The following is a 17,912-nucleotide window of genomic DNA, read 5'->3' on the forward strand; positions in this document are numbered from 1 at the left end:
ATTTTATATTTGGTTGTACCTGGTTTGAGCTTTGAAGCAAAAGGAAAACAAAAAGATACTTCTGAGTTCCATTTGGATGTTGGCATTAAAAAATTATATGTGATATAGAAAGAAAAAAAACAAACAGCTAAATCCCAACCTTGATAAAACATGTTCAGGCTTCTCATGCCTTATATTTGTGATGTATTGAGTAAGATAGTATTGGGGAGATATAACTCAACCATTGCACCTTCTTTTCATTTTTTATCCCTCTCTAGTTGTTTCTGATGGTTTAAAAAGCAAACAAGTGTCTGTATTGGTGCCATCTCTGATATTTCAGGTCCTGCTATATTTTTCTTACTCAGTCCAGTGTCTAATCCATTTGTGCAAAATATTGCATTGTGCAAAAATAAATTCAAATTAATTCTGTCCTTTGACATGCCAGGGTTAGGCTGAGAGTGCACCCAGATGCTGGAGAGATGATGTGTTTCCTTTTTGCTCTTTGCTCATTTTCTCCATCTGTCACATCATCTACATATTTACATAGAGAATGATTTATATAAAAAATCAGACACTGTTTGAAATAAACTTCCCTTCTAACCTTTAGTTCATTGTGTGTTTTGGTGTAGGCTTGAGGCTTTTGATATAAAGGCTCTTTGGCTCTTCAGGTGCTTTTGCAGTAAATAATTTCAAAATCACCATTAATGGTGTCTTTCCTTCAATTGTTTTCCCACTGTCCATAAGTTTTATTTCAGGGACTCCTCAATCCATAGGTAGCATTTTCTCTTTTAGCTTAATAGAGCTTTAGTGCATTCAGACAGTTGATTTTTGAATCTTTTATATTTTTGGCATTTACTGTGTCCTGTGTCAGGGAATTCTACAAGTTGATCTTTACTCTCTATGAAGAAAAATCTCAGATTTTAACCCTATTGGATTCCTGTCTCTTTGAATGCCCATGAGGGAAGCAGTGAACAATTGTTTCCATGCTGACTCACCTCCTCCTTGCCATTTAGGATTTTGGAAGCTTTAATCATGTCCTTTCTGGTTTAGAAGCTCTTCTCTGGTTCTGATCATCCTTGCAGCACTCTCTTCAATCTTTTCCCCACTCAGTTTTTTTTCTGAAAGGAGCAGAGCAGGAGTGTGTAGAATATTCCAGCTGAGTGCTCTGTGTGTGTGTGTTGTGATAATGAAAGGAAAATAAAATGATAATGATAGGGAAAATAAAAGCAGAAAATCACTATCCTATTCCTGGAAAACAGGGACATTCCGATTGCATTTCTGAGCGTGTCGGGGTGCTGATAGAACATTTTCTCCTGGATTTGGGAGGGCTGTGAGCATACTGAGAGCAGCCCTCTTTCTCTGCAGCTGCAGATGGGATGGTGTGCAACGAGCTGTGCTCCAGTGATGGCTGCTGGGGGCCAGGGCCAGACCAGTGCCTGTCCTGCAAGCGCTTCATCAGGGGCAGGACCTGCATCGACTCCTGCAACCTCTACGACGGGTAAGGCACTGCCCACCTCCTAACTAACCTAGTGACACCTTCAGTCAGCAGCTTTTTGGGGTTTGCATTAATCACTATCTGGCCCCATTGCTAATACTATTGTCATGGGCTTAGACGTAAGGATTTCTAAATCTGAACTTGTATAAAAACCTTTCCCTGGTATTCCACTGACTGAAGTTTTCATCATCACCTTGCACCTTTTGCACTGCTGGTACACAAACAGTTTGATTTAGGTGAAAAGTTACAAAAAATATAGTTTATCCCTACTTGATACCCTCATTCAGAACCATAAAATTGTATTTTTTCAGATGACTTGGATTCAGGCTCTGATAAAGAAATTGTCTGAATAAGGACCCCAAAGCAGAAAAACTAACTCTTTTTCATAATGCACTGTGCAATTGTACACACAAATATAAATTTAAAAATCCAAAAGGAGTTCTTGCCCCTTTTCCTTTTGCTGCTTATACTGGGGGAATACCTCCATAGCACAAGGTGGTTGAATCTGCCTTATGATAAAGACAAAGCTGAACTGAGCCAAAGGAACCCCCACATATGCATGAAAATATTCTCAACCCTTCCATCTGGAGAAGGCTTGCAAAAAGTACTTTGTCAGAGCGCAGTTTTCTGTGGTTAAAAGCTCTTCTTCTGCCCTCCCCCTTCACCCCCCAATAAGAGTTGCAGACCCCAGTTGTGTTGTCAGTGCACTGGAATAAATTGGTCCCCCCTTGGTGTGTTTTGCTGCCATGGAGCCTGTCACAGTAAGAGCATAATGAGACTCAATCAGTATTTTCTGTTGTGTTCTCTGTCCATCAGTGAAGGATATTTACACTTTCCACAGGCTCAGTTCTGTCCTAAATGTGTGAAAATATTTGTAACCTGGGCTGGGGGAGAACTTTTATGTTTGTAGGAGAGCTCTGCACTTTCATGTTGTAGGGCAACAGCAGTTCTTCAGGGTGGGATCAAGCTGCATTTGACATCTTTTAGTCCTCAGCAGGAAAAATTCACTCCCAGAGGCAGGGAAGGGTGAGCACTTGAGTGAGGTTTTCCTCAGCTCAGTCCTGATGTCCTCAGCAGATCCTAATGGCTGTGGAGGAATGGGGGGTGAGCAGTGGCCAGCTGAGCTCAGAGCCTTCACCCCTCCCTTACCTGGATGCTACTGGAGCCCCCTGAGTGTGCAGCACATCTGTAACTGGTTAATGCAGATGTTGTCATTGGTTAATGCAGCAAGAAGGGATCCACCTGCAGAGCTTGGGCTGGGCCACTCTGAGCCTGCTACAAAGATCTGGTCTGTCTTTACTGGGGGAGAAACAGCTTGCTCAGATGTGAATTCATCTTAGCCTAGAAGAAAGTGGGATGGATTGTGTTGGAGGAGTGCTGGAGGTTTGTGGTGAGGGATAACTGGCAGCTGAAATGTTTGAAGGGAGAAATTCAACCTGCCATCACTACCTTTTTTTTCCCCCTTGAAAGTGATAAATAATTAAAGAAAAAAAGTCACTTGAGTGGTAGCTTCTTGTGTATACATGAAATAAATGAGTAAAAGGATTTGTTTTGACATTTCAGAGCTTGAGACCTCAGTCTAGAATTATTGCTGAAAACATTTTGGAGAACAGGCTTTAAAACATGTGTTCATAGAGACCTACCTGCAACAAGCTCAGCTCCTTCATCAGTGCTCAGATGTGACAAGTGGCTTCCTGAATCTGAGTCAGTTAATGAATCTGTATTTCTTAATGAGAGGAAGTTCCCCACTATAGTTTTATATTGGTGAAGAAGGTGTCTCTGCTCCATGTAGCTGTGCACATCTTCAGCTGCCGTGCTGAGATCAGTTCCATCAGCTGAGCTCAGCTTTGGGCTGGAGTCAGATTTCTCCTAACCTGCCTGCAAAATCTTTTCTCAGGGAATTCCGAGAGTTTGCAAATGGTTCTGTGTGTGTGGAGTGTGATCCCCAGTGTGAAAAGATGGAGGAAAACATGATCACCTGCTACGGGCCGGTAAGAGCAGAGTCTGATGTTTGTCTGGGTTGGGTTGGGTTTGTTTGGTTTGCTATGGTTCAGGGTAACTTGATGAAGGACAGGGTTTTCCTGCTCACAGCTTCAAAGCAGCTACAGCAAATTAGTGGAAAAAAAACCAAAAACAACCAAACAGAAAAAACATATTCTATGTATAAGGAAGGAATTCTGCTCGTGCTAAATTGGTGCTGGGAATAAACTGCCTTGGATCTGCCTCCCTAAGAAAGTGATTTTTAAAAGTTTTCCTTTGCTCTCCTGACTTGACTTAATGCATTAGTGGTACAGATGCACACAATTTTTACAGACAGAATGCATTTGGGATTTGAGTGCCCTCTTTTATCCCTGTTTTCATTCTTTATACTCAGCTCTGTCCTGATTTTCCCCCACCAAAAAAAGTGGGGGAGTTTGTCTCAGTCTCTCAGTTTGAGCAATATACTAGGAGGTTTTTTGTACTTAGATAGCCTTTAAGTTGTTTTGATAGATAATGTTTTTCATGCATCCTAAATGATGGCTAATCTTCCTAACTTTTTAAATGGCCAGCAACTTAGATTCTTGCTCATTTGGGAGATAGAAGTTGTCTCTTCTAGTTTTCTGTGTATTGCCAAGTCACAAGTATGCTGGAAAAGAGGAATTGTATTTTAGGCTCTTCCTAATTGAGAAAATATAAGCCATAATTTAATTTTCTTATTTCTATGACTTACTGAATGGAAAAAAGAAATGCATCACAATTTTTCTTACAACACTGTGTTTTTCTGCAATATGCCCATAAGGCAAGAAGTTAAAGTGTTCAGCCCATCAGGGAAATTTGAATTTGTAGCAGGGCTTGTGGACATAAAATCCTAGGCCAATGCTCAGCCTGAACACCAGATTTAGTTATACCTGGCTTATCACAGCTTTAAAATTTTACATTGTTCAGGAGTCTTAGTTTGTTGTTCTTAACAATTTGGTCTTTATATGTATTAAGAAGAAGGAGACTTTGTAGTTCTTCAGTGTTGCTGATGCCATGTGCAGAATGCTTGTGGAAAATAGTTCTGGAGTACAGAGGCAGGAGATTTTTGCAAAGGTAGTTGAGTACTGAATATGTAGCAGGAAGTTTCTCAGAGTTAAAGTGGGCACTGACTTCATTGTGTTAAGCACACCAGGAATATTAAAAAGTTCATCTAGAAGCTGGTGTTTAGTCTTGCACTCTACAGAAGAAGTTAATGGCCAAAAGCCCCAGGATTTATCCATCTGCTGCTCCCTCTCAGAGGCTGGAATCATGCAGGTAATTCCTGCTCCTTGGGAAGAGAAGCTGCTGCAGTTGTTGCTGAGCCTGTGCCAATGCAATCCCAGTGCAGGACCATCTATCACACAGAGTAACTTGAAAGCACTGCATTTCTTTCTTCCACACTCTCCAGGGACCTGACCACTGCACAAAGTGTTTCCATTTCAAGGATGGTCCAAACTGTGTGGAGAAGTGCCCTGATGGCTTGCAGGGGGCCAACAGCTTCATTTTCAAGTACGCCGACGAGGATCGGGAGTGCCACCCGTGCCATCCAAACTGCACCCAAGGGTGAGTGCCAGCTCCCTGCAGGGACTGCCCACAGCACAGGTGCTTTGTAGGTAGTTTTGCTTAGAAAAGCACCAGTCCCACTCCTGAAAGGACAGTGTGCAGTAGGAATTTAACCTTTGGTGTTCTGCTCTCTTGTGATGTTCATAAGTGCAGCAGCTTATCACAAAAAGCCCTTTTGAAGGCCACAGAGAAGAACTTTCCACAGCAATGCTCTCAGCTTTCCTTCTACACTGGTTTGTAGCAAATGCTGTCCTTTCACTTAATATTAGGCCTGTAAAATGACTTTCAGTATGTGCTCCTTGACAGAGTCTCTGCCACCTGGTATTGGTGAGCTAAGCCTGCAGCAGTACTGTGAGACAAAAGTGTTACTGCTCTCCTTGTCCTACAGGGACTGATGCACAGAGTTTGAAACCAGACTTTTTACAGGAGCCTGAGACTGAGCATCAATTTCTGAAGTCCTGTCAAAGTGCCCAGAATAGTTTGTGACACTTGGAATAATACAGCCAGAATTAAGAACCTGTGCAACACAGCAACAGTCACATGCACACCTAGAGTTTAGCTCAGGCCATGTAAGTTATTACTGCCTTTTCCATGGGGCAATTCAGAGTGTCCAGCACAAAGAGAGGAAGACACAGCAATGGGAAAAAGAGAAAACATCAGCCAGTGAAATAATCTTCGACAAGAGGCTCTTATTGTTTAGCAGCTAAAATTAAACCAGTAAATTATTCAATGTAATCTTGATGTCAACAGCTGTTGCCATTCAAAATGAGACCTTTTGCTGGTTTTGCAAATCTAATTACAATAGAACCATTAGGGAAATGAGAGGGAGATGAGAGACACAGCCAGGATCCATTGCAGGCTTGTCTCTCCCTCAGACCCTTTAAATCAGTTATGCAATGAGAAAAACGCTGCTACTGTGGAAGAAGAGGGTAAGAAGGAATGATATTAAAAGATGAGCTCACTCCAGGAGCTCTGGTCCTGGCTTTCATACATGGAGAAGGTGCCAGTGCTGATTTAATCTGACAAGACCACAGATGTGTGATGGATTTACTGTCTGCCCAGCATAGGAAGTGCCTTACAGCTCTCCTGGCCTCCAGGCAACAACCCTTTTTCCTATTCCCTCCTCTTTCCTCAGGAGTTCCAACTGACCCAGCTGTTTCTAGTGTTTGTGGCCCAACTGTGTTTCTCCTAGACCAGGAAGAGAGCAGGAGGTTTTCCATGCCTTTCCACTTCTCCATTTTGCAAGTGGTTTATTTTTATCTGCCTGGATGGAGAAGGGAAGTTCTTATGTCCTGTGCTGAAAATGTGACACTCTAGTTCATACACAAATATGAGGGGCATTAGGCAGTTCTAGCTGACCTTGGCAGAGCTCACTGGCAGCCACAGGGTTCCCTTATGCCAAGTGATGTCCTTTTAATCCATGATTGATTCCCCTCCTTTCTGTTTCCTCCTTCTGATTAGAATGTCCCACTGTGTGTCCATCCCCAGAGAAAGGAGAGGTTAAAGGGCCAGCAGTCACTCCCCCAGTTACACACACAAAGGTGTGACTATCTCCCAGATAAGAAAATATCCCTTTTCCATGACATCATTACTATTCCCCATGGAAATCTTTGTCCTCTTATTAAAGAGCTGATGTGTCTATTCTTAGGTATTTTTTTATCCCTTAGAAAAACAATGCTCTCTTCCCCCCAGCTCTGGGTAAGCATTTATTATTATTAATGAAGCTATTGATGGCTGTCCAAGATGTTTGGGGTTTGCAGGTTGTCCATCTTGCCAACATTGTCAGGGGCTAAATATGCCCACAGAGAGAAGGGAAAGCAGTTACTCTCACCTTTCCTCCTGAATTCTGAATTCTCTGGTTTTATACCCTTCCTTTAGAAAGCAGTATTTAAATTCCCCTCAGTCATGATTCTTCACTGAAACAGGTTGTGGAGACAGCACAGCTTGCTCTTTGGCTCGTGGCTGAAAGGTAGAGAGAAAATGTAATTCTGCTTCATCCTGCACATCTGTTCTCCTGGCTGCCAGATCAAGTGCTGGAATAAAACCAGTGGCTCAGTACAGCTGGGATACCCATCCCAAAGGGTTGAGCAATGCTTCCCAGTATGATATTATCTCATTCCTGCAGAGCTGCTCTCTGTGAGTCAGGCTGCTTGATAAAATAGATTATTAATTCTCATGTGATGTTTCCAGTCATCCCCACATGTTGTCACCAAGGAAGGATCTGTCCCACCTCTGTTTCTTGTGTTTTGCCACAAATTCCATCTTGGCACTTGCAGAGGACTGCTTTAGCAAAATTTGCTAGCAGCATTCTCCTCCCTTATTCAAGTACAATGACAGTTTCTCTTAATAGTTGTGTAATTATCCAGCTGTGTTAATGATCTTGCATTGACCAGCAGAACTGTGCTCCTGCCCTTGCATCCCTGTGATGACTATCAGCTGCTTGAAGGCAGCTTGGAGCAGATCTGAGGCAGGTGGGACAAGCTATCCCACCTAATTCAAGAGAGCTGGAAAGCGTTTGGCACCTCTTCTTGCAGAGCTAGCCAAAACTGAGCACTTCCCCAGGAATAAAATACTCACTGCACAATAGCAAGTGACAGGCTGCTTCCTTGCTGGGCAGCACACAAGTGGGAGATCTCACTGGACACTCCCCTCATCATACAAATGTGTTTTGTCACACAGCCTTCTGAAGGGAGGGCATCACTCCTCACCAAAATGCTCTTTTTTCCTTCCAAGCCATGACCAGAGAAGTCAGGGGAGCTCCAGCAGCATTGTGTGGCCCTGAAGGGATTTGAGGGCAGAAAAGCACTGTGTTACCTCTGAAGCTTTCATGTGTATTTTTAGGAAGAAAGTTTGAATTCCAGATGAAAGGGTATTGCAAACACACTCTGGATAAGAAAAACTGTTACTCTTTTGTTTTGCAAAATTTCCTCTAGATTTTGCTCCAGTTCAACTTAGCTCCTCTCACCTGTCAGCTCAGTAGCCCTTGGGTCTGACTTTATCCATAACAACAGTTGGGGTGAGCACCACAAAAAAAAGTTTTCTCCTGCCCAGAGATGATCCACTTATTCCATTGTATAATCAGTTTTGCTTGTTTTCAGTGACCAAGATTTTGAGATTTCATCTGGTAAGAAATGGCTTTGCTACCCCATATCTGTGCAGTTAAAGCCCCACCTTTCAATCTTAAAGTTTATAAACAACAATACTTCTGGATTGTTTCTGGAAAAAGAATAAAAAAGCCAGTTGTTACTGCAATTTTCAAAACCCCACATTTCCTTTCAGATTATTATCTGTTAAGCTAGGATGAGCTCCAAGTGTAATTTTCTGGGTAAGTTGTATTTGAACTTTTGTAAGGTATTGAATCTATCATTAATAAATGTATCAATTAACCAGTTCATTTTACAGAGCCAACTTGGAAAAGAAAATATCCTCCAGGCTCCAAGCAGAAGGAACAGTGGGTGACCAGCATGATGTATGATTGTGTCAGGCTTATATGGGTCAAAAAGCCTGAAATGAAGGGATTTCCTTGCTGGGGAAAAATACCTGATGCCTTGGTGGTACAAAATACCCTGTCCATAAATATTGCCATGACTCACACAGTGTTGTACTTTCCTGCATGTAATCAGAACAGGGGGAAACTGGGAGCTGCCTAGCTAGGAGTAATGGAATTGCACCTGAATTTTCTCTTTGGGGAAGCCAAGTCTGCTGAAGAAGCTTACAAATTGAAATAAAGCTTAATATACTTCATCTTGAGCTGGGTGAGTTCTAAACAGTACAAATTTGGATTCAATCCTGTTTTCTAAATGTACATGTGAAGTGACTCTGAGACTGTCAGTCTGCCAGTTCTCTAAACCAGTAGCAGCCTCTCAGACCTCTAATTTGAAGATGCCCTTCTTTTTATTTATAGCAAGAGTCTGAGCTCAGCTTTTCTTGGTGTGCTAGGAAATGGACACTCTGAGCAATTCTTCAGCTTCCTTCATTGCTGAGCTTGTTTTCTCCAAATTGCTGAGTTTGCCATGAAAGGAAGAAACACTGGATGTGTTTGAGATGGGTTAGAATTCAGGCAGTCCTGAATTCCAAAGTCCTGATGCCCAGGACAGTGAAATTCCAAGAGTTCTCCCTACTAAGTTTTTGAATTGTGCTTAAATCAATCCCTTATCTTTATGCATTATCTGGATATTTAACTTGTCTTTTTTTATGTCTGCACATATGCTGGAGGAAACAATCATTGAGGAAATCCTTCTAGTTTGTGTTTGCATGTCAAAATAAAAATTCAAGTTAAAAAACATGGGGTAAGGTTTACTTGGCTTGCTCTCCCTGATGAGCAGGTACAGGGAAATTGAATTCACTGACTTCATTTTGTAATGGCAGAGTGATGCCAATTGAAATGCAGCAAAAGCTGAGGAGTGGCAAGTGATGGTGAAGCAGAAAGGAGATCTCGTGGGAGCTTATTTGAACTCTCAGGTTTTTTGACATGCATATCCTTCCATCAAAGCCAATCTGAAAAACAGCAAACTTTAAAAGAGTTGAGGATCACACCTTAAATTAAAAATACCTCAACAGAAGTAAGTTGCAGCCCACTGATATGTCAGATCACCTCTCCCACCTGTAATAGTTGTACAGCCAAAGGCCTATTAATAAAATAGCTCTGAGATCTTGTTAAAGAGTTGAGATTAATGGTTTGATTTCTTTAAATGCAAGGGTTAGATACTCCCCATGGCCAGAGTGCCTAGCTGTGCAGGCAGCCCTGGAAGGGGGTTTAGGTTATTTCAACCCCTAAAAGCTCAACTTTAGGTCTCTGAGAATCCTGACTGCTGTAAATGTATATTTGACCTGCTGCTTGAATGCAGGGGACCAGGAAAGAAGTCCTGCAAGGGAAATTTATGTGGCCACACGTGTGTTCTGCAAACCCTTTTCCATGGCTGTGTTTCAGTGGTGCTGCATTTAGGGATTCCTTGCATTCCCAGTGCCTTTGGTGAGCACCTGCTCGTTGTGCAGGTGGAGGACTTTTGGCAGCATCTAAGGAAAGCAGAATAAAATGTCTGAATCAGCAGACACCATTTTGCTGTGGTCTTTGTTGCTGGAAGATGATCCTCGAGCCTCCCTGTTAAAAAAGCATATTCAGCTTCCAAAATATTTCTGCAGCTACCCCGGGTGGGAGCTTAGAACAAAATGAACAATTGCATCAATTACAGAAAGAAAAGCAGGTTCTGGATTGTACTCCTGGAAGTCTCAGCTTGTAAATTAACAGTTCTTGTGCAGTAATCACTGGTTTGATGACTCATAAAAACATGCAGGAAAAGCAACTCTGTTGTCAGGACTCCCACGTGTGCAAGTGAAACCTGCCTTAAGTGTTGTTTGAGCCCAGGTATGGCCTGCCTTGGAGTGCTGTTGCTATTATTGCTCCTCTGTAATTTTTTTGGGTGACACAGGTCTCTCCTAGAGAGAGAGGAGAGCTAGAATTAAGGTGATTCCTGCTCGTTGGGGGCGTGTAAATAACAGCTGTCTCTCTTTCTCTCCCCGTTCCCACTTTGGATGTGCTGCAGGTGCATAGGGCCACACCTGGAGGACTGCATTGGGCTGATGGATAGGTACTGGCTGGGGGCTGGTTTGCCTGTGTGTCTCCATCCCCAAGCCGTGTGGACAAGGGCATGAGTGTGCATGTGTGCCAGCAGTGACGTGGTTTGTTCTGTAATTGCCTGCAGGTGTAGAGGCCCCGCTAGCCATGACTGCATTTTCTATCCATGGACACGGCACTCCACCCTGCCCCAGCACGCTAGGTAACATCCCATCCTGCCAGAAACACACCCAGAAATAAAGGAATACACCCAGAAATAAATAAAATAAATACACCCATCCTCCACGCCCTGCCTGCCCCAGCAAAGTCACATTAACCACTTCCAGCACGTCCTGGGGGCTACATCCAAATCTGCCTCTCTACATCCAAATCTGCCCTTCTCTTTGAAAGCCAACTATTAGAAAATGCCTTTTTTATTATTTTTTATAAATTTACTGGAGATATTAATGTTTCCAGATTAAATTTGACTAGATGGTGAAAATTCTGGTTAAACAGCAATTCACTTGTTTTCTCTTTATTGGTTTTGCTTTTTTTTTGTTTAAAACAGAATTTAAAAGCAAACAAAGCCCTTTCTTCCATACACCTTCCCTTGAAAAAGTAAATGTTTTAGCCAAACCAAATTTCTTCCTTAATTCACGTACAACCGTTATTTGATTTTTTTTTTTGCATTTTCTATTTTAAATTAAAATTGTGACCTCGCAGCAATTTTATTTTTTAGTAATGATAATTTAAGCCAATTAGTAAATTAGGCTTTACTCTGCATTCTTTTTCATTAAAGCCCTACATTGCCATTGAGTTTGTTCATTCTTAAATTCAAACTGGTTAATGTGACTTCTCTAGGCTTTGGGATTACTCTCCTGAGCTAAGATTAGATAAAAATTGCATAAATTCAATCAAACCCACCTCATGAAGGATTTCAATATGAGTTTTTTTCTTGTCTTTCTAAAAAGGTTTTAAGGTAGCCTTTCCTTCTAATTGTGTACATAATGTGAATATGAATATTTCTACCTTATGAAGGAGAATATATTTGGACTTGAAAAACAGTGCACTATGAATGCTATAAAATAATAAATTTATGTATTAAATCAGTATCAGTTCTGGCTTAATACATTAACCAATGAATAAGCAACAGAAGATGAGTTTTTCAATATTTCAGTGTTTTGTTTTAATCTTTCTGATCTGGGATATCCAGTTAGAGATACTTTTATGGGGCCTCATTTTCAGATGGATTCATCTAAACAGAACTGCCCCAGTTTTAAGGGTCCCAATTTTATCAACTTTACTCAAAGCACAAATACAGAAAAAAAAAAAATTATTTTTATTTTTATTTTTATTTTTATTTTTATTTTTATTTTTATTTTTATTTATGTTTATTTTTAATTTTAATTTTTAATTTTTATTTTTATCTTTATTTTTATCTTTATTTTTATTTTTATTTTTATTTTTATTTTTATTTTTATTTTTATTTTTATTTTTATTTTTATTTTTATTTATTGCCCTTGCCAAACTACAGAAATTAGAGGAATGATTTTACTCTGTTCAGTGGTTTGGCTCCTGCTCCATTCAGTCTGAGGATGAAATGTTTCCTGTTTCCTTTGGATCTGATGGATATTTTTCTGCTTGTTTCAGCCTTGCTGAATTCATTATAGAAAAATTACTGCACTGTGTTGAAATGCCAGTATGTATTCTTTCACTTTAAAGGCAAAGAAGGAAACTTCATACCTGTATATTAGATCTGTGAAATTGTGGGGTTGTTTTGTTTTTGTTTTTAATTGTGAAAATGGTTTATTCTGTGTGGGCTAAAAATGGGCAAAACTGCATTGGCAAAGTGAAACTTTTTGTTATAGTAGGGTTGTAAATCCAAAATGGATGTGTTTAACTTTAGTTAGAACCTTCTTCATGTCCCTTTAACAACTGTGCACTCTCCTGTCAGTTATAAATCTTAAATTAATTAATAATTAGACTGACCCTTATCTATAAATTTGAGATTTTTTCCCATTGATGTGATTATCAGTGAGTAGAAGGGCACAGGGCTTTCTGCTGTTCAGGCAGCTGAAAGTGAGAGCAGGGCTTTAAAACCCAAACAAGATATTCCTCACCTTCTCCTATTTCCATTTTCATAGCAGTGTTCTGCTGTTCTTTCCAGTTTTTTAGTTTGCAAATTGTTTATGCCATGATCCATTGACTTGAGGGCTTTTGTAGAATAGCAAAGTAATTCTTTCTGTCATGTTTAATAAAGATGAATCAGATGTGCATCACATGGCTTGTTTTCCAAATGACTGGTGAAACTTCAGGTTTTTTTTGCTTATCTTTTGTCACTTCAAGTTTGTGGGAAAACAATCTTACTTTTGGCAGAGCATTTCTTTCTGAATAGTTTGGTTTTGGTTCTTTTAACCTTTAGTTTCAATAGAGTTGTGTCCAAAAGAACAGCTCCTCATGCATCTTCCTGTGTAGATTATTCCTCTAGAGCTTTGGTTTTGGTTCCACCATCCATACCAACCTTTCCCAGAAATTGCCAAAGCAAAGATGGAAAGCAGAAGAAGGCTGGAATTCCCCAGGGTGCCCAAAGGAGTTATCCATCCTCTTTTCCTGCCTCTAATTACAATGCCACTCCTCCTTCTGCTACTTTCTGGCAGTTGCATTCAGTGGGGTTTTTTTTTCAGAATATTCTGGAATAATCAGTAAAAAGATGAGTATGTCTGCTCCCAGTATTGGGATAACTTTTGTCTAAAAGGATGATTCAAAAACTGTAAAAATAATGCTCTGCTGGTCATTAAGAAAGTACTCTAGACAGTTAAGAAAGGCAGGTTCCTTTCAAGTTCACCAGAAAAGTTCAGCTAGTGAAAAAATGGAAAATGGAGTGAGACTGTGGACAAAGATTTTTACCTAAAGTATGAATTTTAATTGGTTTATCCTTGCTAGGCTTCATTCACCTTAATACTAGAGATAAGAGATCATCAAAGGAGGAGTGAAGTTTCTGTTTCCTGGTGCATGTGGGATTGTATATCTGAAGATGTTGGACATGGTAGGAAAGAACCAGCACCAGCACTGATGTTCCTGGTCTGAGCAAGCTGGTGTCTCTGTTTATGCCCCAAGAAAATTCCATTTACATTTCCCTTTTAACTAACAGAAACTAATTAGCCAGGCCCACTATTGTCAAGTGCTTAAATAGAATGTTGTGTAGATGTTAACTCTAATTACAATCCTATTGCTAGCTTTGTATCCAAAAAGGATGTTCTCTCAACAAATCATCACTTCCTCAAAAAAAAAAAAAAAAAAAAGAAGAAAAAAGCTGGTTTTATCTACTGCCTATGTGCACAAGAGCTAATTAACAGTAAACTCTGTGTAATGCAGGCAAATCCTTTCATAGCTGTTTTGTACCCTGCCACAGTATGACTTCAACAGAATTTCACAGCAGCTCTCAGTAGCTGGTGGGGAAGGGAAACCACCTCCAATAAACTTCTTATGTTCATGGCTTTCATGGTGCTCAGCTCCATTGCTTGGAGCTCTCTGTTTTTATAATAATTACAGTTGTTCTGGAGGGGCAGAGGATCTCTGTGTAAAATAAGATCTGTGAGTTCTAGCTAAGCTATGTTACTTGGTTGAGAAAAGATGCTACTCTCAAGAGGTTCTTAATATGGAGCTGTATCAGGGGAGAGCAGTTGAAGAAACAGTTTTATTTTTGAAAAATCCAGACTAGAACAGCAGACAGTTTCAGATCCTCACTCCATGGGTTGCACAGATCTTACACATCATCAAACAGGACAAATTCACAGAACCAGCAAGGTTGGAAAAGAGCTTTGAGATCATCAAGTCCAGCCTGTGACCTAACCCCACCTTATCAATAAACCATGGCACTGAGTCCCTCATCCTGCCTTTCCTTAAACACTCCTAGTGGTGACTCCACTTCTCTGGGCAACCTGTGCCTCAGCACCCTCACAGGGAAGAATTTCCTCATCATATCTGACCTAAATTTCCCCTCTTTCAGTTTGAGGTCTGGCCACAGTTAATAAACCACTCATTGTGTTAAAGCCTCTGTCCTGTACCATGTTCAGAAAGATTTCTCTGTGACCAGTGAGGGTTTGTGCTTCAGCTGCTTTACTCAGCAGGGTTGGCTGGCATGGACTCATGAGAGAAATACATTTTTAAGGTCAGGAGAGTGAGAGAACTGGAAGAAATTCTCACACAATGCTGTTTAAAATCTGTTCTGTGGCTCCAATGGTTAGAGGATCCTGTTGAGAGAGCGTAGGATAAAATCAGAAATCTGATGTTTCTAGAAGTTTGTTATACAATGAGTAGAATGTGAGCAATAAACTCTTGCAGGATCTGTTGATACTCATTGTACTCAAGTTTCTCAGCAGCTGTGCTCATTTTTGCTAGGAAAGTTCTTTGTTTGGAAAACTGACTAAATTATCTTTACTGAAACCATGAGCAGAAAAAAATGATGAGTGATAAAGGCCAAATGTGATAGGTCACTGCTGGAGGAAAAGAAGCAATAGGAAATGCAAATTAATAGATGGTTTGTTGGAATGGAAAACAACACACCGTGCCATTGCAGAGGTCATTGCTTCTGTTTCTCATCACCCTTGTGTTGTGTGTCTGTATTGATTTGGCTAGACAAATAATATACAATGCAGAAATAAAATTGTGCTATGGAGAAGTGACCTTATTATAAAGCAACAGTATATATCTCACCACTCTCCAATGGGTTTCTCTCATGGCTAGAAATAAGGATTTAATTTAGATTTAATGTGGTTATAAATTAATTATCTATTATTAAATATATATTTGTAGAGCTTTAGAAATATGGAAGATGTGGAGTTGTTTAAACCTCAGTGAATGGTTTCTTAATAATTCATTAATATTTAACATATAATAAATCAGAACTAAAGCTCGTGGTCTTACTTCCAATCTACCTGTACAAAGTAGGATTTGTCATTCTTTCTTAGTTAGAAAGATTTACATGACAAATGTATTTGAGAGCCCAGCTCAGACTTAATTCTCTGCAATCTGGCTTACTCCTTGTGACCTTACTCAGGTGTGAAGGAGCTGCAATTTCTGCATGAAATGGGAAGCTCCTGGCTGGGGTTCTTTGGAGCAGCACACCCTCCCCTAGTTTGCTTTTCATTGCCTATTTAACACCAGATTTCTGGAATGATGGAGCATAGAATGCAGATGAGAATTTGCATATTGACATTGCCTTTTTTGTTTGTTTTACACACCAAAATGTATGTTTACTTCTCAATTAATTTGCAACAGCTTTTCCAGCATTGGATTCAAACTAGCAGATAACTTGTTGATGATGACAGTATATTTTTCTGTCAGTCCTTTTCATTTGTTTTTGCAGGAATGGAAATACCAGTGTTCAATTTGACACTTTACTAGTGTGTAGAAAACGATGGTAAACGAACTAAACAAGCTGTAGGTTTCAAGGAATTAACAAAGTCCTGACATTGGTGCTATGTGTGGGAAGTTGTACCCCAGCATTTACCAAAGGTGAAAGCATTACTACAAATACCAGCAATCATGCAGGAAGAGAGCTTTAGGAAATCAGACCAAATTACTTAATCCTACTATAATTTTTTTTTTTCCGTGCTGTAAAGTAACAGGGTAGGAAAATGTCGTGTAAATTATCTGTGCCTTTGGGTAGTAGTTTCAAAAAACTAAATTCAATTTCTAGTGGGAAAGAGAATACTAAACTCATTCCCTATGCCATGCCCTCTGTTAGTTCAGCTTCCTTTGCATCTCCTTTCTTTAAAGCAGAGGAATTTTGCCTCTTTCCTCCCTCCTTACAGTGGTAGTGGATGGACTTGAACAAGAATGTAGTCCCTGTACCTTCAGAGAGAATGACTGTTTTCCCAGGAAATGTGTGTTAGAGAGGTTTTAGAGAAGAACCACTGGAAATAGAACCTTGGAATGAAGTTTAGGAACTCAAACAGCTAAAGATTATTTTGGCTGAAAGTGAAGGTGTAGAGCCAGATTATCCTGTACACCTACAGAGGTAAGGAGACAAAGTTTGGTTAAGGGTGGAACTAAGTCCAGCAGACTGAAAAGGAGATTTGGGTGTCTGTGGGGTATAAAATGGGTGAAATCTGAGAGATGTTCAAAGCAGCAAAATGCCAGTGCCTTTCTAATGAAGGTTATTAACCCCTGGAATTATTTTCTGTGGCAATGTTCTCTTGTCCAGCACTAGACTTGTGAAATCAAGACTGGGAATTTTTTCAAGATGAGTTTGTGCTGAGCTTGGAGGCAGAGGGTGGCTCCTCCTGCATGGGACAGGACACTTCAATGTCCATGGCAATGGTTTCCAGCTGTGATCAGCTCTTGGCTCATGGTCTAAGCTAGAATGTCCTTTGAATTTTGATTCAGAGTACTGGGTTGGACACAGACAAGCAAATCCAGCTGCTGAATCCTGGGCTTTGGCTCCTGTCTGCTGTGGGTAAGGCACAGAGTGAGTTCCACATGACTTTACACAAGATTTCTGTTCTGTTCACACATCCTTGCTCATTAGAAGTTAGGTCAGGTAAATTTCTGAGGTTTCAAACTGTCCTTTGCTAGGAGAGATGAAAAACCCATTCAGATCTTATCTGTACTTTTGTCAAATAGCTTCATGCTCTTTTTTTCAATCTGATGTAAATTTTTAATGACACCATCTTCACTTGCTGGTGAACAAGATCTTTTGCAGACATATTGGCTGTTTCATCAATAGAAGATAATGTTGAAAATCATTTCTGTAGTTATCTGAGATTGAGCAAATGATAAAACAGGCAAGGGAAGATTATGAGATAATGTGAAGAGCAGGTGCTGGCTAGTTCTGACCCAGCTTTTCTTTGGCAGAGGATTGTAATTGTATTTGCCTGTTGTGTTACACTTCTCAGCAGAGCTGGTAGTTTCTCATACTAAAGAGATTTATGCAGAAATCTGAGAACAATTGCAATCTCATCAGCAGGACAAGGGCCAAGCTTTGGTTAAACATGGTCCAGCCATGATGTAATCCCTGATTTTTCAATGGTGCAAAGTTTTTCTAGTAATGCCTAAAGGAAAACTCTGCAATGCAATCAACCCTTTTAATGAAAAGTGTGAACTTATTCCTCAAACAATTTGTCTTGGACTCCCTGCCTGTGACATAGAGTGTCCTTTGGAAACAAAGGATTTCAAAGCTATACACAGTGTTGGACACCTCTTAAAATGCTCACTTGGATTTTTGTTACATGTTCTTAATATATTGACTGTTTCATTTTAGCTCATAGTTCTCTACTTGTCATAAATCTGATAATGTTTAGAAGTGTCACTGAAATTAGG

The 17,912-nt window shown here is 40.2% G+C and overlaps 1 protein-coding gene across 2 annotated transcripts in view; it reads left to right on the forward strand.

The window, feature by feature from the left end:
• ERBB4 (erb-b2 receptor tyrosine kinase 4) overlaps positions 1-17,912 on the forward strand; it is a 525,424-nt gene that overhangs the window by 401,470 nt on the left and 106,042 nt on the right. The window contains exons 13-16 of one of the 2 annotated variants that reach the window (XM_056496724.1): positions 1,345-1,477; positions 3,372-3,465; positions 4,881-5,035; positions 10,579-10,623. In XM_056496724.1, the coding sequence (XP_056352699.1) occupies positions 1,345-1,477; positions 3,372-3,465; positions 4,881-5,035; positions 10,579-10,623 (427 nt within the window). Of the gene's footprint in view, positions 1-1,344; positions 1,478-3,371; positions 3,466-4,880; positions 5,036-10,578; positions 10,624-10,737; positions 10,813-17,912 lie in introns of both variants that reach the window. The other variant, XM_056496723.1, reaches the window with a different exon arrangement.

Source organism: Oenanthe melanoleuca, chromosome 7 (assembly GCF_029582105.1).
Source record: "Oenanthe melanoleuca isolate GR-GAL-2019-014 chromosome 7, OMel1.0, whole genome shotgun sequence".
Taxonomy (NCBI): domain Eukaryota; kingdom Metazoa; phylum Chordata; class Aves; order Passeriformes; family Muscicapidae; genus Oenanthe; species Oenanthe melanoleuca.